General features: G+C 38.9%; 1 protein-coding gene across 1 annotated transcript in view; it reads left to right on the forward strand.

Annotated features, from left to right (window-relative positions):
- The first annotated feature begins 3,503 nt into the window (after window positions 1-3,503).
- Bard1 (BRCA1 associated RING domain 1) overlaps window positions 3,504-27,009 on the forward strand; it is a 73,998-nt gene continuing 50,492 nt past the window's right edge. The window contains exons 1-4 of the mRNA XM_070017767.1: window positions 3,504-3,748; window positions 14,449-14,505; window positions 17,969-18,117; window positions 25,940-26,886. Of these exons, the coding sequence (XP_069873868.1) occupies window positions 3,603-3,748; window positions 14,449-14,505; window positions 17,969-18,117; window positions 25,940-26,886 (1,299 nt within the window). The 5' untranslated portion in view covers window positions 3,504-3,602. The remainder of the gene's footprint in view (window positions 3,749-14,448; window positions 14,506-17,968; window positions 18,118-25,939; window positions 26,887-27,009) is intronic.

Here is a 27,009-nt window from a genome sequence, read left to right on the forward strand (position 1 = left end):
TTGCCTTGAACTGAATTCTGGGGAAGTGGAGGAAAATCAGTTCGTAAAAGTCTTTACAGGCAAATTTGTATCTGACAAAGAAAACGCAATTGAGAGGGTCAAAACAGTAGCACCTACCACATAGTTCCACAGTAAATAACCAGAAAGGAATTAAAGAATGGGATTTGTAAAGTATCTTCATACTCCATGGGAAGAGAGTCTGGGTATGATGGATATTCTGTTTTTCATGCTATATAGGCTTATCCAAGTGACTATGAGAAAGATTTGTTACTTGTAAAAACCTTTATAATGGGAAAACCCCGACAACATTATGCTGAAAAGGTTTTCCATAAACTTCTTACTGAACATGAGTATTAGGGAACATAAAACACCTAGGCTGAGATTCCTTGGTACATAAGGAGAGCTACAGAAGTAACTGAAGCACTGGAGTGACACATAATGGAGAGTATGGAAAGAAGACAGGGAGGTAGCCTAATACAAATTCATCTTTATGACTCAGAATTCTCCATGACCAGACTGTTATTCTGGAGGAGGATGAATAATTTTGAAGGCCTAAGATGCTTGTGTTGTGCCAGGCCACAGACCCCCAAAGACCACCAAGGAGCCTAATCCGATGCAAGTACATAAGCGCCATTTATTGCAAGCTGGAGCCTGGACTCAGAATCGTCACCAACTCAGTGGGTCAGAGTTGAGAGTCCCAGCCACAAGTTCAGCAGGGTTTTTATAGGGTTTCCAGCAAGAGGAGGGGGTTTCCATCCTAGCAGTTACATGATTGGCTTAAGGTTTGCGGGCTTCTACATAATTGGTCAGCATTTCATGGGCAAGTTTCAGGGTAGGCTCATTGGTTAGGGGCATAATCATTTCCAGTAAGGGTAGGGGCTTTCCAAGTTAGTGATTACAGGATTGGTTAAATCATACATAGCAAGCAGATCACTGGTTGGGATACATAAGACTAACCATAGGAATGCAGGCGACAATATATTTTTTAACTGTTTATGACCCTAAAGCTGCTTTTTCTAGGAATTTGACCACCCTGTCTATTTTCCAGCAACTGGGGTACTGTTTCTCAACCCGTTGTCTAACTGGCAGTTGCTAGGGGTATAATCGCAGCTCGATTGTGCATTTTCTGAGAACTTTTCCAAAAACTGTTTTTTTCCGACTGTTTGTCTTGTGTTCTTCCTCAACACTTGGGAATACTGCTCAGAATACTGTAGAGTAGATGAGAAAGAAAAGGAGCAATGTGTTGAAACCTTCAGGACAAAGGTGGTCCTAGTAGAGAAACTCTATAGGGGAACGAAGATTCTTCTTAGACCTTTGTAAAGTGAGAAAAGGTTATTGTTAGTGCTGTAGGGCAAGGCTTTACTAAGACGTTGTTCTTGGGCTGGATTTCCTTGAAGAATTTCACTTTTTTATTTTTATTTTTTAACTTGCTGGGGATTAAATCCTTGTGCATGTGCTCTACTCCTGAGCTGCCTCCCAGCCCAAGAATTCCAGAATTTTAAATATCATTGGTGTCCATCACCCTAGAATGGATGCCCATTTCTCTCCCCCCTTCCCCCCCCGCCCCCCCCCCTCTCTCTCACACACACGCACACACATACACACACACACAGACATGGGAGAAAGAACAGACACATTCTTCCCTTTCTAAAGATACCAACTGGGCTGGGAAGGTGGCTCAGTGTTAGAGCGCTTGCCTTGTATGCATGAGGCCCTGGGTTCGATTCCTCAGCACCACGTAAACAGAAAAAAAAAACCGGAAGTGGCGCTGTGGCTCAAGTGGTATAGTGCTAGCCTTGAGCTGAAGAGCTGAGGGACAGTGCCCAGGCCCAGAGTTCAGGCCCTATGACCGGACCCCCTCCCCCCAAAAAATATACCAACCCCATTAGGGTGGCTTTACTCTCAACACAGCATCTGAACCTAATTATTTCCCAAAGGCATCAACTTCAAATACCATTACACTGGTAGTTAGGGGCTCAACACATGAACCCAAATATCCAGTCTTATTTCACAGTGTTCCCAAGAGGCTTAAAGCAGGCAATATGGGGCATGACTTACACTAGTCAAATGACTCAAATCTTGAGCATCTACTTAGAGCCACATAGTACATATGTCACATGCTGACATTTTAATAGGGAACAAACCAGATAGGCTCTGGTCTGAGTGGTAAACACACATGCTCACACATGTGTAGCTGTAGTAGAATGAAACATCTATGAACATATAGATGGGAGGACCTGGAGAACCTTTCAAGGCCTGGCACTGGAGCTGAGAGCTGCAGATGGAGTCCAGGTCAATCTGAGGAAGAGGACAATTCTAGGTTCCATAGTGAATCTTCGTATAGAATTCCTGAGTCAGTTAGGCATAGGGGCTTTCCAGGGCTGAAGTCAGGTACTGTGGGAAGGGGGACAGTGACTTGGGCATGTTTTCATAAGGCTAGAATAGGTTACATTAATCATACCAGCAAAATACCTTTGGTGTGTAGTTAAGGTGGTGGCTAGATGACTTCTGTGTTTGGAAATGCTATAGATGACAGTAGTATTTTCTCAAAGTAGTATTCTCTCAAAAGGACCTGGGTGTAAAGTTATAGTGCAAGCCATGTGCCAATGCCAGGTGAGGACAGAGGCAGGTTGGGGACAAGTGGATACAGAGAAAGGAGGAGCCAAACACAAAGGTTTGGTAATGGGCTTGGACTGGGGTGGGGAGCAGCAGAGAGGTGCTCCTTAGTGCTATCTATGAAACACTGAGATCCTTCAGTGGAGGGTGGACACATTAACAATACTGTTTTCTGAGAGTTTATTCATCACATTAAAAAAAAAGTAAACCAGAATTTATTTTTGGTAAGGGTAGCTGGGGCTTGAACTCAGGGTCTGGGCACTATAGCTGCATTCCCGGCTTTTTAACATTGGAGATTAGGGAGTCCGGTGCTTTCTGGAAAACCCGGTTGGCAAGGGCTTCAGTGAAACTCAGATCTCAGCTTCCTGTGGAGCTAGGATTACAGGGGTAGATCAGAACTTTTTAAACAGGCGTCGGAACAGATACTGGCAGCCAGGTAAAATTAGATCTAACTGTTATATCCCATATTGGCGGGGGGGGGGGGGGAGGGGAGAGGAGGGAACAAAAGACAAAATTACTTCTATGTGAAAGAGTACCTTCGGTGTCCTGGGCAAAGCTTTTCCAAGTTGAAAAGCAGGGACAACAACACTCCGTGTAGATAAAATGCTCCACTAAAAGTTGTGTGTGTGTGTGTTTCCACTCAGCTGCGGAACCTCCAATCAGCTTCCCTGAGGCTGGAAGCCTGGGCTCCCTAAGGTCACAGACCTTTCCCCCAGCCAACTTCGGGCGTCTGGAGGCCGGGCTCCGCCCCGCCAGTCCGAGGCCACGCCCACCAGCCCGGGCGTGCCCACAGGCCCCGCCCCCTGGAAAGCGCGCGCAGCGGCTCTTTTAGCGCGTTCCGGCCGCCCCGCCCCTCTGGAGTCCCGGTGGCCCGGACGCGGGGACGACCCGGCCCGGTGGGGCGGCTTCGTCAGAGTGGGTCTCACGGTGCCTAAGTCCGCCGACCTTCTCGGGTTCCTCTCGGCTTTCTTCGTGACAGCGAGACGATGCCGGGGAGCCGGCAGCCCAGGGTCCGTTCGGGGAACGAACCCGATCCCGCGCCCGCCATGGAGTCGGAGGTTGGCGGCGGGGCCTGGGCCCACAGCCGCGCCGCGCTCGCCCGCCTGGAGAAGCTGCTGCTCTGCTCGCGATGGTGAGGATCGAGCCTGGCGGGCCGGCCGCGGGGCGCGGGCAGGCCGCGGGCCGTGCGGGGTGGGGGGCCGCGGGGCGGCCGGGCCGGGTCCGACAGGCCGCCCCGCTCTTCCACTCGGGTCCCTCCGGGACCTGCCCGGAGGCCGGTGTCCCCCTTCCCGCCGCCGTCCGCGGCTCCCGCTCCGGCCCGTCCCTGCCCGCGGTGGCCGCGAACGGCAGTTCTTAAATTTAGCGCGCTGGAGAACCGCCGGGAGGTGTGGCTAAACCCTGGGCCCCCTGGCTCCGCCCCCCGGGCTGTGAATCCGGGCTTCTGGGCGGGGGGGGGGGGGGGCGCTTTTCACCGGGCCTGGGCCTGGATCTGTGTGGGCCCCAAGTCATCCTCTCCTGGACTGGCCTCTTCCAGGTTGCTCCTATAGCGAGCGGCCTTTGGGGATGGAGTGTACGAGCATCCTTGTTTGGGGGTGGCGTGAAGTCGGCCGTGTGAGGGTGGGCGTAGCCGTTCCATTTCTCATTCCTTTGGTTTGGTCAAAAGATGATGGACGGGATTGATTGCCAGCGCTCTAAGCTAAGCTAGCACCCAATTCCTTTGAAGGGATTGTTTGCAGGAGTGGTTACTTACTAATTGCTGCCTTCCCCCCATACCCTCGCCCCCCCCCCAAAAAAAAAAGCCCAAACAAAAGAACAAGTTCTCTGTAGTATAGAAAGAAACTTTGGAAAACTCAAGAAGTGCAGTTTTTACTTTCATTTATTCACAGAACGAGTATTGAGCATCTCGAGTTCATTTTTAATGCTTATTTTTTTTTTATGTCCGTACTGGGGCTTGAATCCCGTGCCTGGGTGTTGTCCCTTACTTTTTCTTCAAGCCTGGCACTCTGCCACTTGACCCACATCTCTGCTTCTGGCTTGTTAGTGGTTAATAGGAGATGAGTTTCATGGACTTTCTTGCTTGGGCTGGCTTCAAACGGATCCTTAGATTTCAACCATAGAGTCTCTAGAATTGTGGGTTCCTGTTAAGATTCTTTTTGCTGGAATCTTTTCTGCTTGTGTCTGTGACAACCATATTTTCTTTTTCATACTTTGATTTATTTTATTTTGTTTTATTTTTTGGGTGTCACTCTCAACTTGCAGAATCCAGTTAATGCTTTTACTTACCCAACAGCTTTTTCTTTAAACACAAAATAGATAAATGTCATAAAATTTTTGCTTTACAAAGCCTTTATCTGACAAAATCCTATCATTTACACTCCTTAGTTTTGCTGGAAATGAGTACATGAACACAGTTGGAGTGGGTGTGTATAGCATACGGTTTGCCAGAGAATAAGATTTAAAACTGGCACTTTTAGTTGTGATAACAGAAGCCACTATATTTGATGCCTGGAATAGTTCAACAAAAGTAGGACAGAACACAGAATTTTACTCAAACTGTAGAGTCAGACTTCCTGGGTTAGGTCCCAGCTTGGACACTATTGATTGGGCAAAGTTATTCACTCTCTCTGTATCTCAGTCATAATGAGCTCATTTTCCTTCTAGGATTTAATAATAATAAGCTATTTCACACCTATGAAATGCCTATAAACTATTGTGTTGTTGAGAATTCATTAGTTAACAAAGCAGACTTTAATAGACTTTATTTTATGGGAGATGAGAAACTAAATGAAATTATATATAAAATTATTGGTGATTGTCATAGAGTAAATGATTACTAATAGATATTATAAAAATATGAAAAGATGTGGTCTGTGCTTGCTGGATGATTGTAAGCAAATAGGCAGGATATATGAAAACTTTATAGATTGTCTTAAAATCTAATAAAGCTAATTTCATTTTTTTTTTTAGTGTCTCTTTAGTTTTCCAGGTTCTAAACAGATGCTAAAGGACTGAAAGTAGACTATGGTAACAAAGCCCAGACCCATTGTATATCTCATCCAGTTGACCAGAGAGTAGTGGGTTCCAATGATTTTCTTTAAAAATGTTCTATGAATTTCTAACAGGATGACTAAATTTTAATTATTTTTTGTATGTTTTCACATAGGGCTTTGAATTTTTTTTTTCTATGAGTGTCAACTAGTAAATAGGTTTTTCAGGCCATGAGCTTCTATTCTTTTTTTCTCGTCTATCTATCTTTTTGTTTTTTTCCCCCATTACTTAAAAGGTAAAAACCTTTTTGGTCATGAGCTATGGGGCAGTAGCGTAAATGATTTAGCCTGCAGGTAATAGCTTGCCAAACTCAGGGTTTTTTGTTGTTGTTGTTGTTTATGTTTTTTTGTTTTGGCAGTACTGGGGTTTGAACTCAGAACCTTGAGCTTGCTTGGCTGATTTGGCATATACACTAACACCTGAAACACATATCCAGTCTAGCATTTTCCGTAACTAATTTGTCATGGAGTTTTGGGAACTCTTCTCCATAGGTTGACTTTTAATCTTGTTCCTGCACATCTCAGCCTCCTGAATAGTTAGGATTACAGGCATGAGCCACTGGTGCTTGAGTCAAACTCCTCTTTAATAGGAAAAATATCGTAGATTAAAAAGTTCTTTTGATGTACAGTTTCATATCCCAGGGGATTTAATGCTTAGAAATGATTTTGCTTTCCTTTTTTGCTGTGTCTCTGCAAGTTTACCACTTACCTGTTGTGAGCCTGGCCAGTTGCATCTTATTGCAGATAAGTTCCTTCTTCCCTCTCCCATTACCCTGAGAGATGCTGGAAAGGAGCTACTCAGGATGTTCTGCCTCTTGCTTTTCTGCACACCCTTCAAAGCAGTGTCATGTTGTTTTGAAATTGTGTCAATGTGTCCTTTTACAGAGTTTTGGAGTTCCACTCAGTGGACTAGTGATTACCCCCATTACCCTCACATTCAGCTTGCAGCTGTCATCTGTCTGGTATCCCCAGCTGTCACCTGTCTTGTGTAGCACATTGGCTGTGTTTTTCAGCAAGCATTGGTTTCTGGTGAAGTTGGATTGGCTGCATTACAGGGCATCCTTTTCTTGGCCTTTACCATGAGTACAGTTTCAAGGTGAAACTGAGAAATGTGTTCAAAAGGCCAGATGTAACATTTGTGTTAGGGCCAAATCTCACAACCAGCTAGAAACTAAAGATTTGAAAAAAAAACGAAGTAGGAAGACCATATCATTTGAGAGTCTGTCAGGAAATGATAATGGGAGCTGCCTTGTGAAAGGCCCAGCTGTCATGTTATGTTTTATTGTGAAATAATCAGATACTTCTTAGAATAGTTTTAAAGATTGGGCATGTACATCTATGACAATTGTATTTTGACAGTTGTGTTTTAAAGTCACTCACTTGTAGTGAAGAGTAAAGAAGAAACAGTTTTTAGGATAGGTAATCTTTCTTCTTGAATGTTGCCATTTGAAAAGCAATAAAATTAATTTTGTTGAGTGCATGGATTCTGGAGTCACACACCCTAGCTTAATTCCTGGCTCAGTTATTTGGGGATATGCTATTTGATCTTTGTAGCTTTCATTTATCTCCATTTGTAAGATGAGCTAGTCATAGGTTCTACTTTACGAGGTTGTTTTGGGAATTAAAGGGACTTAATATTCACAAGATTGTTAATAGTATTGCCTGTTACTTACTGAGTGCTCTGTGATGTTCTCAAGATAAAGGATAGAGCCAGTATTCACCTTTTTGCCATCTTCTGAAAGTGTTTTGGACGATCAGAGGCACTCTTACAAGCCAGTGATCCTTAATAGCATGATTGCTCTCTCTGAGTTGTTCTGGAGCTGGTTGCTCATTAGAACAAGAAGAAATTACTGTGACACTAAGATAGTAGTGATATGGTGATACATCTTCTACCTTTAAGGCTTCTGCGCTTAATTTTAAGGGATAATATGCACATACTGTTCAGGATACCTTATGATGAGGGCCAAGGGGATGTCGAGAAGTATGTGGGTCGGTCTAGTGAAGGAAAGCATCATGGGCTTTGGATTGGACATTGAGGTACAGACAGATTTTTTTATAAGTGGCCTTACTGATGGATTAGGAGTGATGGGTGACAGTGTTGTCAGACACCTGGTACTCATATACTGTTTTGTAGAATAGGAACTTCTTTGTACAACTACTTAAGGATATAATAAGAAAAAAATGTAAAAAAAACCCAACCCAAATGGCCTTACTACTGATAATAGTATGGGAAGGTATATAAACAGATGGCAATACCTTAAAAAGGATGAAGATAAACAGGGAGTGGGTCAGGTCAACAGGGACTTAAGATCAACCAGAGTAGTCTTAACAACCAGATGTTTAATTGGTTCACACATTTAGCTTCCTGTGAAGAACTGTTCATGTAGCTTTCCTGGGATTCTGGTGTTCTTATCTCTAAAATGAGAAAAGTGGGTTAGTTGAGTTTTAAAGTTGCCTCCCAATGTACAGATTTCATAATTATTAGTGTGCATTAGATATAATATATTGTATAAAAATTTCTAGCAAAGTTCAACATTCATGCAGAAAGGAGCACAGATTATTAGTATTCAGCTTGCATCATAGCCTCCAAATTAGAATTCATTTATTTGTGGAATTTATTTATTTCTCTAACATTCTGGCTATTTGATGTCTGTATAACTTCCTACACATTTCTCATAAAGACAGAGCCACAGAGTTCACTGCAGTGCTAGACATATAGTTTCTTAGTGTTTGTTAAATGAATGTATGAGATAGAATTTAGGTCAAATGGATCCCAGTTCATGGGATCCTAGGGTACATTCACTTGAATAGCAGGAATCCTTTCTAGGTCTCTGGGATTAACTACTTAAAGTGACTGCAGTGGAAATCTTACAGATACCTGATTATCGATGATAGTTGAACCCTATTTCTGGAGGTGGGGAGGGAAGAGAGTGAGGTGTGAGTCTTGATAGTAATTCTGCATTTGGATTTCAGATGAAAGGTGACCCTTTAAAGGTCAGGAAGTCCCAAACTTACTTTCTGATTTACTTTGGAGGAAATGAAATAGATGATGAATAACCATCATGATTTGAGTCAGATGTACATGGTTTTCTCTGGGGTTTTTATTACAGATTCTCCTGTACTGGGTTCCATTATAATTAGTCATTAATAGAATTCTGTTTGACTTTTGGGATATTTGACTCACTCATTCAACATTTACTGACACTAAACAATTAGGTATGAATTTAAATTTTTTCATGTGTTTTTTTCTTGAGTCTGGTTTACAAAATAGCCACATGGAACAGGATGCTTTCGTGGCATTATCCATTTACCCCAGTAAAGACTATCTTTAATAAGTAGAGTAATATAGCATATGGTTTAATTGGGTTGGAGAGCTTGTGCATTTTCATATTAAATACATATGTCTGCAACTTAAAAATACCTGAAGATTCCCTAAAATATAAGAGCCCTGTGGTCATTGTCCTCACTAATACTAATAGCAGTTGATAGTTCATGGGTGCTTAAGGGAGCTATTTGGTTAAGAAATACTTATGGGGCTGGGAATTTTGCTTAGTGGTAGAGTGCTTGCCTAGCATGCATGAAGCCCTGGGTTCGATTCCTCAGTACCATGTATTTCTCACTACCATATACAGAAAAAGCCAGAAATGGGGCTTGGCTCAAGTGGTAGAGTGCTGGCCTTGAGCAAAGAACCAGGGATAGTGCCCAGGCCCTGAGTTCAAGCCCCAGGACTGACAAAAAGAGAAAAGAGGAATACTTATATTTCAGGACTACAGTTAAAACTGTTTTCTTTTTCCTTTTATGAGGAAATGTACATATACATATGTACATATATATATGTACACATATGTATACATACATATATACTTTTTTTTTCTTTTCTACTATTGGAGTTTGAATTTGGTTTCCTGCATGGTAAGTAGATACTCTTTACTTAAGTTATGACTCCAGTCTTTTTTTTTTTTTTTTTTTTTTTGGTTTAGTTATTTTTAAATTAAGCTTCCCATTTACATCTAAGCTGGTCTGTACTGGCCTGGACCCTGATCCTCCTATTTACACTTATTGCTGTGGCTGGGATGATGATAGGTGCATACCACTATATCCAGCTTTTTTGGTTCATACGCCGTCTTTCAACTTTTTGTTTTGCCTAAGGTAGCTTAGAACTATGATCATCCTAGCTTCCTTCATAGCTGAGATGAAGGCACATGCCACTGTACCCAGCTATCTATGTATTTTTAATTTCACTAGTCTTTTCCTAAGTTAAAATCCACACTTTGCTGGTCTTTTCAAACCAACTACCTATAAAGTTGGAGACCAGTGGCTGCAGTTGGGGAACAAGCAGTGGAGCTGAATTTAGAACATCAGAAATTGTGTTACCATGCAAATGTGTTACTCATCTGGATTTTTTTTCTTCCTAATATACCAAACAAAATAGAATAATGATAAAATGGAATTGTTAGCACAAGTGCATTTTTGTATGTACTCTTCCATTAGGTTTATTCACGAAAGATGTATTGAAATCTTGCTCTCATCTAGCAATATGTTGGGCAGGTAATTGAATGAGGAGCTCAGAAAAAATGAAAGTGAAGATCTCTTGTCTGAAAGGCTACAGTCTATTTGGAGATAAGGAAAACAGAGAATTGGGTAGTGAAAATAAAATGTAAAAAACAACAACAAAAAGACCAATTTAGCTTTCAACATTAAATTCCAGAGCCTCAATTAGATGTCATCTTTCTTCTTTAGAACTTCAGAATATTTTATACTTCTTTGAAGTCCATACATGAATCTGGTATTTTATAATTACTCAACTAGATTGCTTGCCTCTTAGGAAAGAATGGCTTTTTTTGTGCTGTGGATTTTTTTGCTCAGATGGTGCCCTGGAGACTAAATCTGTAAATTCCTGTGTTGGTTTACTGTCATTTTTATTATACCATTTTTATTTTATTAGAGTACTTGTGTAGTGTGTTGGATTTAAATAGTTGATGGAGAAAAGGAATAATATTCTGGGCTTGGAGAATAGCCAAGCAAAGTTGGGGGTTGGAATTGGATATACAATATTTGAAAGTTGTTGCAGATATTTTCCTGACCAGAGTAGAGTTTTTGTTGAGAAGCAAAGAGAGGAAAGGTAAGTTCTTTCCATCCCTCCCTCCCTCCACTCAGATGCTCAGGCTTCCTAGTCATAAGTGAGGCCTCCTACTTGATTTTTGGCTTTTTAAGTTTTTAGATAGGTCCTTGTGCTTTTTGTCTTGCCTCGTTTTGGACTGCAGTTCTCCTGTTTCCACCTCTCAAGTAGCTGAGATTCTTGATATGTTCCACCGTACTTGCTCCTTTTGGATAAGCTCTTTATAACATTTTTGAGGGAGGAGACTGGGCTGACTTCAAATTGCCATCCTTCTATCTCTGCCTCCCAAGTAGCTGGGATTACAGGCCACTTGATGTTTTCTGTTTTAGATACTATGTATTTACTTCCTTACTTCCTGCTGCCAAAGATGAGTTTTCTTCCTAGCTATATGATACAGTATTCATACAGTGATTTTTTTTTTGTTTTTGTTTCTGTTTTGTCAGTTGTGGGGGCTGAACTCTGGGCTTGGGCACTGTCCCTCAGCTCTTCAGCTCAAGGCTAGCATCCTATCACTTGAGCCACATCACCACTTCTGGCTTTTTCTGCATGTGTATGATACAGTATTCAAGATAAAAGCAACTTGCTATTATTGGAGGCCTCATAACACTGTTCTGTCTCATCTCTTGCTACTCTTCAGTAGTACTGCTTTCTGTTTTAAGTAGTATATATAGCACTTTGAATTATTTCTTACTCTCTGGAAGCTTTTAGAATTGATCTGCATAGCTTTGGTGCTTGGTAATTTCATTATTTTAAAGTACTTATACCTGAAGGATAAATTTCTGTTAGAAGAATAGTTGCGTTAAAGTCTGATGCATATAAACTCTTAGTCAGTTTCTTCTAGTTGTAAGAAAATTCTTTTAGTCTGGAGTTTCTCCTAAACTATATTGTAGCCATTCTCTTCAGTCCATTATTGGCACAGACTAGTGTCACCTCTGTTCAATGTCTGCCTCAGAGCTTTTCTAGGAGTATCTTTTGAAGTTGGCACCATCTCTTCACTTGGATGTCACACTCCTCTATGCACATGCACATACACACATGCAAATTTCTCATTCATGTTGCCCATGCCTTCCTTCATCTATTAACACCCTCAAAAACATAGTCTGGCTCACTAATTAGGATAATTAGTTCTACTGATCAATTATTCATAGATATTTTGTCACTGCTAATTATGTGATAACATCTTACTGCTAGACTGAAGGGTAAGAATTCAGATAAAGGTTTCAGAGTCTTTGGAAGGAAATTCAGAAGTTAGAACGAGACTGAAGGCATTGAGTAAGTAAAACCAGACCAGGCCAGGAGGCTGTGTACCGCCTCCAGGGGGTGTGCCAACATCAGTGGTAGGAAAGAACAATTGAGGCAATGCTGAAATGGGCAGATAAAGGTGCCATGAGAACATTAAAGCTTATTGGAAGGAAAGAAGATTATAAGATGATTGTAACTTCACAGGGATGAAGGAGACTTGGGTGCTCTGGAGAATAGTTTCAGAAGGTCCAGAGTGAGACAGAGATTACAAAGAGATGGAGTTTGAGTGGATGTAGAGAACAATTAATTCCGAGCTTTTATTTGAGACCGGGTAGCTGGGTGTGAAGGTAGAATGTGAGGCTGGATCAAAAGGAGGTATGAGTTTTTGGGGGGTGAAGGACTGCCTGAGCATGTTTAGATGTGAATGATTGAACGAAGGTGACTAATGATGAGAATCAAGCACTGCAGAAAATGGGAAGATTTGGAGGGAGAGAGGATAAAAAGGAAGGCTAGAGAATGGAGGGGAAAGAGGAGACAAGAAAGAGACAAGAGAGAAAAATTCCCTCAAAAGGAAAGGAGCCCTTCCTCTGAAAACTGAGTGAGGTTACGATGAACAGCTAGCCATGGATATAGTTTTCCTCTTCCTGTTCCTCCTCTTTCTTATCCCATCCTCTCCCCCACCCCCACCCCCCATGCCAGCCACTAGAATATCTACAGGATCCTTGTTATGTAGCTGAGGCTGGCCTCAAACCCCCTATGTAACCCCAGACTGGGCCTCAGAACTGTCCATCTTCCTGAACCATGGTTGGCCATCTTGCTGTTTTTATTGTGGTATTACTAGTTTGGAAGGTAAGGAGAAAGTGTGCCCTAAGTAGTAGTATAGACTGATACTCAACTGTCTATGTGGTCAGCAGAATTAGGGTAGTGGCATGATTCTCTCAGTAGGTAAGCCTGTGACCTGGGCTGAATAGGCAATCCAGGTCACTACAAGGTGAAAGCAGCATTTTCTCTAGGTAGAAAGTGATCAGGTTTTGTCAGGAAGATGGGACAAATGATACAGGAAGGATATTGTGATAGAAGGAAGTCTGATAACACCACTTTGGGGAAGTTATGGGTAGAGCTTTCAATGAAGTAGAATTCAGTCCACTTGATTGGGAAGGAAGAGCTTTTATTTGGTAATGAGCAAAAATTATAGGAGCAGTGTGAACATTATAAAAGAGATCATCATAACTGTCAGAATCACAGAAGTCCTGTTTTTACCAGGATGTTCTGTGTAGTCTTGAAATCAGATATTGTAAGTTTGTAAAAAGTAATGGGTTTTATAATGTCAGTGAGCAACATTTTCAGAAGGTTGCAGAATCACATGGTTGTGTACTCTGTTCTTCGTGCCTTTTTCTGGGAGCGCAATTTTGCTTTAATGGTTCTATCTATTAAAATGTGCAGTGTGATACTTTTGATCTTTCAAGAAATGCAGAAAACTGTTTATTGATACGTAGTTTGTGTGCAGATGTAATTGGATAGCAATGGTGTAAATACCTAAAGGTCTAGGGGTTAGTGTAATAAACCAAGCAAGAAAATGTTTATCTTTTAAAGGCTTTTCTTCTCTGATGTGCTCTTGTGTCTGCTGAGGGGAATGACTTCAAGTATGTTTAATAGTGCCAGTACCTTCCTAGGACTATCTGAGGTAGCAGGGATTTTGATGGGCAGTATGGGGAATATTTTCTTTTCTCTTTTGGTGCAGTGAATCTTGTACGTCTGCTACAGTCTGCTACCTTGATGATTTCCATTTGCAGTTGCTTAAAGAACAACACAATCAACTTGCCATGAGCTAAAAGAATGATTATCCTTTTACAGGACAGCTGTGAAAAATAGATGGCTACTTTATAGCAAGAAATACACCTTTTCTTATTGGAAGCCAGCCTATATTTTTATGGCTAAGATGACCCAATATCCTATTTTCTTATGGCAATCCTGATTGTAACAATTGTTCCAACATCTTGTCAGTTAAGACCTTCACTCTCAGAAATGTTCTCATTTGGACAGTATATTATGAGGTCATTCTTAATTGCAGGTCATATTTTGAGACTCATGGTCTTTACTTTGAGTCATTTGTACCTTAGCAATTGAAAGAAGAAAGTGGTTTTGTTTTTTTTTTTCCCCCGCAATTAGAGGTACTTGAACAAAATTGTCCCTTTCTATAACTTCCCAGTAAGTAATTAAAATGTCTTATAACTTGGCATTGAGTTTGGTAGGCACCACTGTGTTAATGAGAGTATGTCATCAGGAGTATAGCAATTTTTTGTTAGTATTTCCTGTGTTGAGAAATAAATATAGTAGTGTTGGGTCTTGGATTTATGAAATATTGGTGATAAACTTTATCTAATAGTGACTGAAGCCTTGACTATTTTCCTTATTTTCAAACAGCACTAATATTCTGACAGACCCTGTGTGCCTAGGAGGCTGTGAACACATCTTCTGTAGGTAAGTAATTATGGCTGATGGATGTACTGTAACTCTCTTTTTTTTTAGATGGCAGTCATGTAATCATATTGACTATTATTATCTCATTTTGATCCTTACAGATCTCATTATTTTCAAGTAAGAACATAAAGCTCAGAGAAAGCTATTTACTAAACTCTTTAACTAGGATGAGTTATTCAAATACTTTTTATCTTTCAGTTTTTTATTAGTACTTTCAAAATTATGAGAGTATAGCTCCTACAGCTATTATATTAGTTTCCTGGAGCTTCTGTAACAAATTCCAAGAACCAGGTTGTTCAGAACACTAGACCTTTGTGTGTTGTGTGTGTTTATGTATGCTGGACCCTCAGTCTGGGTAATGCCCCTTAGCTTTTGTATTCAAGGATAGCATGCTGTCACTTGAATCAAAGTTCTATTTCCAGCTTTTTGGTGGTTAATTGGAGATAAGAGTCGCAGACTTTCCTGTCCCAGGCTGGCTTCAAACTTTGATCCTCAGATCTTGGCTAGGCTTATCCGCATAAACTGCTGGTGCCTGGCTGGCTTTAGAACGATAGGAATTTATTGTCTAATAGTTCTGGGGCCACAAAGTTAAGTTGGAGGAGCCAGCAAATTTTATTCCTTCTCAAGGCTATGAGAGAGAGTTTGTTCATACCTCTCCTAGCCTGTAGGTTGCTATTGAGGTGCTGTGACAAAATACCTGACATAAACAACTGAAGGGGTGAAACTATGTTAGCTATGGTTTCAGTTTAAAGCCCTTGGCTCTGTTGATTATAGGCCTGTGGTGAGACAGAACATCATTAACAGTGTCAGTGTGAAGGACAAGGCTGTTCACCTCATGATGGACAGGAAGTAGAGAGGAAGGAACCAAAGACCAGGTATACCCTACAAAGGTTACACTTCCTCTAGCTAGGCCTCTCCTAGTTTCTACTTCCACAATCTTTTACGTAGCATTATTTTATGATATATACAGTCGTCCCTTGCAATATCGTGGTTCACTTATTGTGGCTTCACTGTATCCCAGATTTTAAAAAAATAGATAAATAGCGATCTCACACCTATCACAGGAGTTACATGCCAGAGGTTTCCATGATAGGTGAAAATCTGCAAAGTAGCAATTAGTGAGCTGCGATATAGCAAGAGACAACTGTATAATGTTGCTATTTTGTGGATTTTCACCTAGTGCCGGAGTCTCTGGAATGTAACTCCCATGATAGGTGAGGGATCACTGTAATGACTTAAAAAAATACTAGCTCACTGAGTTATATAGGTCTACCTAATGATATAATTTCCAGAATGCAAGATTAATGTCTATATAGTAATTTAGGTATAATTTAAAAAAGAAATTCAAGTTGAACATCCTGCCTGAGGTTAAAACTCTGAAGCCAAAACTATCCAAAAAGTTCAGGTTTTCGGATTGATGATGCTCAACAGATAAAAGTGTATGTAAATACTCCCAAATCTCCAAAAATCTGAAATAATTTGGATAAAGGAAACTCAACCTGTATATAAAATAGACAGATGTAGGTATTAGTGGAATATTGAGTAAATGACTTAACTAATGATCATTTTCTTCAGCTGAAAATGAATGGTGGTCCTGGAGGAGTGGATTTCAAATTGTATTTTACTGGTATTGTTCAAATAATTAAGTATTGCATGAAAATTTATTTAAGTTGCTTGATTGATGTGTGTGTGTGTGTGTGTGTGTGTGTGTGTGTTTGTGTGAGTCTAAGTTAGTGTTCTTTTCCTTGTGTGTGTGTGAGTGTGTGTATTCTGCTTTGAGACAGGGTCTTGCTATATTGCCCAAATTGATCTTGAGCTGCTGGGATGAAGTGATCTACCTCATTTCCTGGCTCAAGTTAGAACTCTTAACTACAAGGGAACAGATTCACAAAAGTTTCTTTTTTTTTGCCAGTACTGGTGCTTGAACTCAGGGCCTGGGCACTGTCCTTGAGCTGCTTCTGCTCAAGGCTAGCACGCTACCACTTGAGTCACAGTGCCACTCCTCGCTTTTTCTGTTTATGTGGTACTGAGGAAATGAACCCAGGGCTTCACGAATGCTAGGCAAGCACTCTACCACTAAGCCATATTCCCAGCCCCAAAATCTTCCTCTTTTTTTTTGGTCATGGGGCCTGAACTCTCTGGGTCTGGGCACCGTCTCTCAGCAATTCAACTCAAGGCTAGTGCTCTATCATTGAGCCCACAGCACCACTTCTGGCTTTTTCTGCTTATGTAGTGTTGAGGACAAACTCACAAAAGTTTCTTTGCTACAGAGTGTGGGTATTTATTGAACTAGATACTCATATCTCCTGGCTGCAGTGTGGATTACAAATTTATTTTCAACTTTCTGAGTAGTTTTATTTTAGCAATCATGCTAAATGGCAAGAATACAAAATTAGAAAAACCACAGGGTTAGTCAGGATAGTTCATATTATACAAATTTTGTACCTACAAATGAGTGGGTTAAGTCTTGTTTGGGGGAGATGTGTTTTTTTAGTATGTTTAGTAAGACTATGGAAGGAGTCGATATATTGGCCCTCCAGAATTCACAGGTGGGCTTCAGGGGATATTGTGAACTATCTCCCCCACGTTTAAAGAATAGTAGTATGTATATATTTTCGTTAAATTGATGATGCGTTTCTAACTTCTAACTGAGACTGTAACAGTAGAACATTTAAACCGATAACCTGAGATAATGGAGTCTGTGGTTATAAAACGATGTGAAAAAGCCAGATATCTTTTCAGAAAACCACTTTAAAGCCTTTAGACACTTGGCCAAACACAAACATAGTTCCAGTCTATTTGTACTAACTGCATTATTTCCATGAAGTAGAGTGGTAAGTAGTGTGAAGTTTTACACTAAGAGATGTTGAGATGTATAGATTAGGTAGATACTGATTTATGTTTCTATCTGTACCCTCACCCTTTAGAAACTAGCTTTATTTTTTAAAAAATTTTATTTTTATATTTTTGGTAAGTCATGGGGCTTGAACTCTGGGCTTGGGCGCTATCCCTCAGCTCTTCAGCTCAAGGTGAGTGCTCTACTGCGTGAGCCACAATGCCACTTCCCGTTTTCTAGTGGTTTATTGGAGATCAGAGTCTCACAGAGTTTCCTGCCCGGGCTGGCTTTGAACTTCCATCCTCAGATCTCAACCTCCTGAGTAGCTAGGATTACAGCCGTGAGCTACCAGCGCTTGGCGTAACTAGCTTTATTTAAAGGAGAAGTTACATAGACTGATGCCAGGTTAAGTAAAGTTTCATCACAGCATATTATATGGCAACTTTAGGTTTCTATTTTGTGTCTATGTCATACTCTACAATGAACTATTTTAATCTTGTTAAAACTGTAATTCACAATTGACCATTAATGTGTTAAAACAACTGCTTCATTTACTTCTCATACTCTGGCTAATATTTATTTCTTGAAGTTCAGATTTTGCTCAATTGTTTTTTAATTCTTTTGAAGTGATTGTGTAAGTGACTGCATTGGAACAGGATGTCCCGTGTGTTGCACTCCAGCCTGGGTACTAGATGTCAAGATAAACAGACAGTTGGACAGCATGATCCACCTTTGTAGTAAGCTTCGAAATCTCCTCCATGACAATGAGCTTTCAGGTGAGAAATGCCCCGTCTCTCTATTAGTTAAGTAGCTGATGATTTGTATCAGTCACACATAAAGTAAAAGATCGATCTGGAATTCTGAATGACATATTCGATATTACGATCTATAGTGTTTATTTTAAAATCATTTTCAGATATGATAGAAAACATATTTAGATCTAACTCCCTTATTTTATAAATGAGATGCAAGGTCCAGAAAGGTTAAGTGGTCTTGACTGCAGTCACATTTTATCAAAAGTAAGCAGGGAAAGCAAGCCAGTTTCTTTTCTATTTGTCCTTTTTTTTTTGAGAGGTGGCAACACGTGTATGTATACTGGAGCTTAGACTTGGATCCTTGCTTTGAATTCTTGTCTGGCTTTTTTGCTTAAGGCTGGTGCTCTCCCATTTGAGCCACAGCTTCACTTGTAGCTTTTTTGCTGGTTAATTGGAGATAAGAATCTCATGGGCTTTTCTGCCCCAGCTGACTTCAAACTGTGATCATCAGATCTTAGCCTCTTGAATATGGATGATTCCAGGTATAAGCCTGCCACTGGCACCCAGCTCCATTTCTTACTTGTCAGTCCAGAGCCCTTTTCACTGTTTTACACTGGCTGGTCTTTTCAGTTATGATAATGATGTTTAACTCACTTAAATATACTTTTGCAAGATAGACTGCAGCATTTTTCCATGGATCACTTTTCTAGACTGTATTAATTCAATAAGCATGTTGTGAAAGAGCAAAAATCTAATACTCAATTACTTAAATGGGGGTTAATGCTTTTCAAATTGTTCTTAGTCTCTGTGTCTTAACTATATATCTTCCCATTGTGCTTTCTGCTGAGAACTAATTAGCTGTGAAAAGAAAGTAAAAGTGTTTTGAATCTTCATAATTGGATATTGGAGCTGTCTTTTATTGACCAGATTATATCATTTTAGTATGTGTTTATAGGAGAACCTATTCTTGCCTGATAAGATACTATGAATGCTTGATCATACTAATATAAAATTGTGGGACTTCTGTTCTTAAATATTTTGTATTTTGAGCATAACATAGTACTATTATTTTCAGCTACCAAGGATAAAAGAAGAAAACAAGGCAAATACTTTGTCTTATTGACCAGAGTTTCATTTTCTTAGAAGTGGTTTAATTCATAACCTGTCTGTGAAAAGTTTCCATTTGGAAAATTGTACTAGACTGTGTGTGTGTGTGTGTGTGTGCGCGTGTGCCAATATTGTTGCCTGAATTTAGGGCTGGGCACAGTCCATTAGCTTTTTTGCTCAAGGCTAGTGCTCTACTATTTGAGCCACAGCTCTACTTTTTGCTGGTTAATTGGAGAAAAAACTCTCATAGACTTTTCTCATTGGACTGGCTTCCAACTCCAGTATTATAACCTCAGCCTTTATAGCTAGGATTATAGGAGTGGGCCCTGGCTTCCAGGTGTAGACTCCATTTTTAATGATACAATATGCTGTGGCAGTTGTTTTACTATTTGCAGATATATACATTTTTAAAAGTTCCCACTTTAAAAAGATAGTAAGAACATAGTGAAATAGTGAGACTTTTTTTTATTAATCATTAGTTCAGTTCAACTTGTCTTAAAGATAATGTTTCTTGATTTTCTAGTTAAAAAGTATGGTGTATGATCTGGCTCCATCATCTCTCATAGACTTCTTGGATTGGATTAATGCAAGGATCTTTGGCAGTGCTCTGAGTTGTCAGTGTAGAAGGACCAGGACTTCCTGGGTTAATTGTACATTTTGAACATGAACACAGAAGTGTTTTTTGCTGTATTCTAATGGTATATAATTCATTAGGATTAGTAACCATACATTGAAATTTGGATGCCACCTGGAAACCATCATGATATTTTGACTCTTCTCCATTTACTAGAGATGTTGTAATAAATTAGCTAAGTGACTTAAATAAGAGAAATTTATTGTCTCCAGCTTTGGAGCTAGAAGTCTAAGATCAAGCTGAATACAGGGTTAGTTCTCTTTGAGGTCTGTCTTGGGCCTCTCTTCTTGGCTTATATCTAAGTGACTATCTTATTTTTATCTTATTTTTTTTTACAAGAGTGTTTATAATCAAATTTTTCTTTTTTATAAGGATTCCAGTCCTTTTATTTCCTTTCAATAAAGCTTATTTGAACTAATTACATCTAATGACCCATTTTTTCTAACGAGTTTAGTGCTTCAAAGTCAACTGAAGAGACAGAAGGAAAAACAAAGTTTAATCCATTGAAGAAACTTGTTATTTTTACTTATGTTAAAAAGGGGGGATAGTGGCGCTGTAGCTTAAGTGGTAGAGCGCTCGTCTTGAGCTGAAGAGCTGAGGGACAGTGCCCAGACCCAGAGTTCATGCCCCAAGACCGACAAAAAAATAAATAAATAAAAAAATAGGGGGAGTTTTAAAATAACTTTTGTAGATTAACTGTCATCCATTATTACATACTATGGTACTAGCTTTATTGGTGGACAAAGAGGAATAAAACAGATTTCTAGAAATTTCACTGTAGTGGACAACTTTTAAATCATTTGTATAATTTTCTTACTTTATTTACAATGAAATATTAAATGCCTTGATGAATCATCATTGAAGAAACTATTTAGGAAAACCAAGTTTTAAACAAGGTTCTAGGTATGGCTAGGCTTTTTAATATATTTTCTTTCTCATGTAAGTAGAAATAGTCTTGGGGAGAATTATGGTAATTTTTTTCCCTAAACACTGAATTGTGCTATTTTCCACATTATAAGAGTAGAATGAAGATAAGAAGGTGATCTTGCTGTGACATCTGTCACTTTACTGATGAGCAAGACTGATTCAGCTGATCTGGCTGACTAGGTGGGTGCTCCTTTCTTCTTTTGATCCATATGCCCCTCCCAGTTTGCATGGAAGAGGAGCGTCATTCTTCGGTCAAGAATTTAGGAGTACCTACCTGTACGCCTTTCCTAGAACCTTCAAACAAGCTCTCAAGAGTAAAATGAGGACTTTGAGTTTTAACTGTCCTACCACCCACCCATACCCCAAAAAGAGTAATAACTAAGTATTAGTTCTTACTAGATTTTAGCACTATTACCTTTAATGTCCTTACATTAGATGAATGGAAATTTCTTCTTCTAGATAACATGTAATCAGAATTTTAGGAGTTATGAGGTCATCTTTTTTTTTGGTCAGTCGTGGGGCTTGAACTCTGGGCTTGGGTGCTGTCCCTGCACTCTTCAGCTCAAGGCGAGTGCTCTACCGCTTGAGCCACAGCGCTACTTCCGGTTTTCTAGTGGTTTATTGGAGATAAGAGTCTCACAGATTTTCCTGCCTGGGCTGGCTTTGAACCTCGATCCTCAGATCTGAGCCTCCTGAGTAGCTAGGATTACAGGTGTGAGCCACCTGCGCCCGGCTTATGAGACCATCTTTGTTCCTGGTTCTGTAGAGAAGATTAAGGGCCAAGGTTGCTCAGAACCATCATGTTTGACATTTCCTGCTTATTAGTTTTCCGTTTAGAATAGCTGGTTTTTTGGGTTTTGGGTTTTGGGTTTTTTTTGGTTGGAAGTAAAGATTATGTGTGTTGAGTTGTATAAAAATTATATTTTAGAGACTAAACTCAATTAATTTTTAAAAAAGTTTTCTGATTTCGGGTTACATAATTCCCTTTATAATGGTGACATGCTCCTCTGTTTTACCTTGATAGAAAGTGACAATAAACTAAAGTATAAACATACTGAAACATATCCACCGAGGCACATTACTTTCCATGGAGCAGAACTTTTCCTACTTCAGTGTAAATTTTATTGTCACCAACTTTTCCCTTCACAGCACTCCATATTAAACCAGTTTGTGAGGGTATTTGGGATTGTTTATCTGGAACATTTTCCTTTGCTTCTTTATAGTTATATATAATTTTTGTACATTTAATGTAGTCCCTTTCTTTGGAAAGTAATTACTAGATAAACTAACGTGGCATAAAGTAAATTATATAGTAAATAGAAGAAACCAATAATTGGAAACAATTATAGTTGGTCTTCATAATGAGATTGGAAAATGATCTCATTATAAGATAAAGATATTAGATTAAGTGATACCTAAAGTCTGGCTTCTATATTATATAACCCTATTATGTGATCACATGTTGAAGATGATGAATTAAGTGGAATAGGTGGACATCTCTCACATTTTCTCTTTTTAAAAAACTCTGTAGTTCATTCTTCAAATGAACCTTGTTACTTGCATTTACTATAATCTATAATTACTATAATTAAGGTAGGCAATTATAACTTGTCAAATCATGGATAGTATATGTTATACTGGAGATAAAGAAGCCTGATTTATAGTATGTGTACTAAAATGAGTTTGTAAGTACTTCAACAGATTTTTTTTCCTAAGGGAAGAGATTGTTAATTTTTTTCTGATGGCCATTTATGAATAATTTTATCTTACTCTTTATAACATAGTCTACTTTCTACTAATAAGAATTATTTAAAAGTTTTCATTTTTCTCTTTAACTTAACTATTAAATTAGACCTTGCAAGGTGCTGGTTAAGTTCTGTAGTACATGCCAGTATTGGTGACATTTAAAAACCTACTTTGATTATGCTTTCATTGGGTCACAATTTTTTTTTATGCTTTCTGGTTTAGATAGAAATGCTACCTTTCTGAAGTGACTACATACACAGTGTTTCATATATGCTGTGCTGTGTCTTTTTATCATAGTGAACATGAGTGTTTGAATTGTGGTGTTTTTTTAAAGGAGACAAATATTCTTTACTCACAAAATAATTATTCTTCAATAAAAGCATTAATGTTACACAGATGGTAAGCAAAATACTTTTCTTTGATTTTTTAAAATAAGAGACTAGTTAATCAAAGAGATTTCTCTATGTTATGAAACTTATAATAGAGAATAATTTGAAAGGCACACAATGTACATCATTATGATCCTTTGATGTAGATTAATGATGGTGAACTCATTTTCTAATTGCTTCTCTTTTATAGTTTATTATTAAATATTAAGAAAAAACTTGGCTCAGTAGCTCCTTAGTAACACATGTATCTCTGGTCCTCAATACTTCGTAGGAATCTTTTAAATGTCATTATTAAGAAATTTACTATCCACGGGAAAAAATACTAACCTTTTTTTTCATAACATGAATATGATAATTTATCAGTTTAGAAGCATTCACCCATAAAAATGGTTGTTGCTGTTAATAATTTGATTTATGTGCAGGCAGTTTTGTATTTTACCTTCTTAAATTTTTTTTTTACAGTTTTATCTTACATTTGCTGTATAAAATTTGGAATACAGAGACATATTTGTGGTTCTTGCTTAGTTATACCAAGTGAAATAATTAAAATCTTCTTAAGCAAAGTTATTATTACATAATAGCCAGTAAAATGGTGTATATTTACAAAATACATAAGTATGTACTCTGAAATCATCACTTACTCCTCTATAAGTTAAGAAACATATACACCTGAGTATGTAATTTGTTCTTTTTAGACTTAGGAGTTGTAGTCACTTAAATATGGTTAACACTGCTTAGAAACTATAGCATTTTGTAAGAATTACAAACATTGGGAACCTCCAGATCTGACCTGTTTTTAATTGAAAATGTCATCATCTCTGCTTAAAATATCAAACAGGACTACCTGAGGATTAACCTTTAAGTCTTTGTAATCCTGAGTCTTTCTTAAAAGATAATCCTGGCAGCATTTCATTTTGACCTTTCCTCTAGTTTTGAGATTATATCAGAAATGGTTTAGTTTTGAAATCTACTTATCACTGAAAAGAAAGTCTTTGTTGAATTGAGATGTAAAGTCTCTGTGTGAATGGATATGTCATTCTGATTGTCTTGATTCTCAAGATGCTATCTCAGTAACACTTTATGGAGCAGCAGATGTACAGTTACCAATGTGAAAAAGTTGTGTGGGAGTCTGTCTCTACTCAAATACACATTGCTGCTTCCAGCTGGGTTTGTCTGCTTAATGGGCTCACTGGAGCATTCTACTTTCACAAGGTGGAAGTGATGGCTCCTTTGGAATGTAGTTGAATAGTTTTTGTTATTGTTAGCTAAGGATCACATCTGAGATTTTTTTTTTAAATTTTATTTATTTTATTTGTGAACATACTGTACTGAGGGGTTACAATTACATGGGCAGGATAATGCGTACATTTCTTACCAAGCATTGCAGCCTCCTCCTTTGTTTTGTTGCAACAGGTCCACCTGTATCCTTAAATGACTTGTTTTTCCCCATCTCCTCCACAAGTTATACTGACATCAAATATAGTGAAAGCAGGGCTTATACTGTGGGGGAGGGACATACAAAGCAACAAAGAGATAATCTTATAAATGCGTTAGAAACACATGCATGAAAGAAAAAAAACATTAAAATACATATCTAAGGGTTCATTTTCCTAACATCACATTATCTGACCTTTTATGCTTGACTCATACATATACTAGATATTGCAAATAAGGGAAACCATGGGGCCTATGTTTCTTTGGGCCTGGCTTACTTCACTTAATATAATTTTTTCCAAGTCTTTCCATTTCCTAACAAATGGGGCAATGTCATTCTTTCTGATGGAGGCATAGAATTCCATTGTGTATATATACCACATTGATCCATTCATCTACTGAGGGGCATCTGGGTTGGTTCCATATCTTAGCTATGGTAAATAATGCTGCAATAAACATAGTTGTGCTGGTAGCTTTAGTGTGGTCTTGTTTGTAAACATTTGGGTAAATGCCCAAAAGTGGGATTGCTGGGTCATAGGGGAGCTCTATGTGGAGTCTTTTGAGGAACCTCCATACTACTTTCCAAGATTTTTTTGTTAAAAAATGTACAAGTCATGTATACTTCAAAACAGGAATTGATCCTGAGAATTAAAATTTGACTGATTTTAAATTGTCAAATGATAAATTTTTTGTGAAAAAATGACTAGAAGAAGTAGAAAATAATTGGTAACTTAACTAGTATTTTGTTACATTTCACTTTTTTCCATTCAAAATTATTTTTGTGTGTGTGTGTATGAGCACGCGAGTGTGCATGCATGGGCACACACAAGTGTACGTGCTGATACTGGAGCTTGAACTCCAGGCCTGGACACTATCCCTGAGCTTATTTTTCCTAAAGGCTAGTCCCATTTGAGTCCCAGCTCTACTTCTAGTTTTCTGGTGGTTAATTGGAGATGAGTATCTCATGGACTTTCCTGCCCAGGCTGGCTTTGAACTGCAATCCTCAGATCTCAAACTCTTGAGTAGTGAGGATTATAGGCATGAGCTACCAGCACCTTGCTAATTTCCCCCTTCCCCCTTCTGCCCCCCCCAGTCCTCTCCCCCATCTATAGAACAAATTTACATGGTTTCCCTTTTTTTGTTGGCTAGTGAATTATGTTGAATGATTTACAAGTTATCTTTAAAAAATAAAGCATTAGTTATAGTTACTAGATTATACTTATTAAATCCCACATCTGTCCTTTTTCTTTGTTTTATGAATATATTCTTATTCTTAGTTTTATATATATATATATATATATATATATGTTTGTTTTATTTGTGTTTTACTATTTGCCATACTATATTCTTACTTTTCTATCTACCTTCAGTAGAATGTAAATTGCTTTGTCTTCAGTGTTTGTAACATTGTTTGGCACACATAGAAGTCAGGAAATATTTGTTGAGTGAGGTACTATCCACCTCCTCTCAAGTCATCTATAGTTTAGGAGTAGAGAAAAGGGCACCCAGATCAATTGCCACACACTTAGGATGGTTATAAACAAAATTCTTTGGTTGCTCAAGGAGGAGATGAATCCTTCTAACAGATTTCTCTTTTTTCTTTCAGATGTGAAAGAAGATAAATCTAGGACAAGGATATTTAATGATGCGGAAAACAAGAAAAACTCAATAAAAATGTGGTTTAGTCCTCGAAGTAAGAGGGTTAGATATGTTGTGAATAAAGTTTCAGTGCAAACCCAGCCTAAAAAGACAACAGATGATAAAGCTCTGCCAACTTCAATGTATGAATTCATATCTACAACTCCTCCCACAGTTGTTTCTAAGAGAGATAGAAAGGCATCTACAGCACCTGCAAAAAAACGAACAAATAGAACTTTAGCTGAAATCAACCAAGAATGGAACATAGAGTCAGAACAAGAAGGCAGTGACTTCATGTCTAAAGATGAATCTAAGGAAAGAATAGTGTCCTTCTGTAGCCAGCCATCTGTTTTATCTACTCCAGAGGAAAGTGATGGAATAGACTTAATTGAAAGTTGTTCCGTATCAGAATCTGAATGTGGAAATGTGACTGAAGTCTCTTTGCCATTGGCTGAACATACAGTGTCTCCAGACACTGAGAGTAAGAATGAAGTGACTTCTGAAAAGGTCTATAAGAACGATCATACTTCTAATACATCTTTGACATTAGGTTGTAATGGGAAACATAGATCTAGTAACAGACTTTCTCAGCCTGTACCTAAAAGGAGTAGAAGCAGGGTTCCCAGCACTCCTACAGGTTCTGTTAAACCTACAGTGTACTCAGCAAACTTAAGATTGGTTGATTGTTCATCTTCAAGCAAACTTCCAGTGGATGACACACTCAGGAGGAGAAACAGTAACACGTCAGATGACTCCATTAGCCTCTCACCACCAACACTGCCTTCTTCACTGAATAGTTCAACATATAGACGAATGATGTCCAGCCCCTCGACAACGAAGCTCTCGCCCAGTAGCCTTGTGGTTGGGAAAAGAAATCATAGAGGAGAGACTTTGCTTCATATTGCTTCTATAAAGGTAGGATACTTACTCTGGAATGAACTCTGGGAATGAGGCTATGGTGCTTTCTGTTACTGTAACAAATACCTTAGATAATCAATTTACAAGAAGAAAAGGTTTATTTTGGCTCATAGTTTGGGA

This window comes from Dipodomys merriami, unplaced genomic scaffold (genome assembly GCF_024711535.1).
Source record: "Dipodomys merriami isolate MVZ:Mamm:240054 unplaced genomic scaffold, mDipMer1.0.p SCAF_1, whole genome shotgun sequence".
NCBI classification, from domain to species: Eukaryota; Metazoa; Chordata; class Mammalia; order Rodentia; family Heteromyidae; genus Dipodomys; species Dipodomys merriami.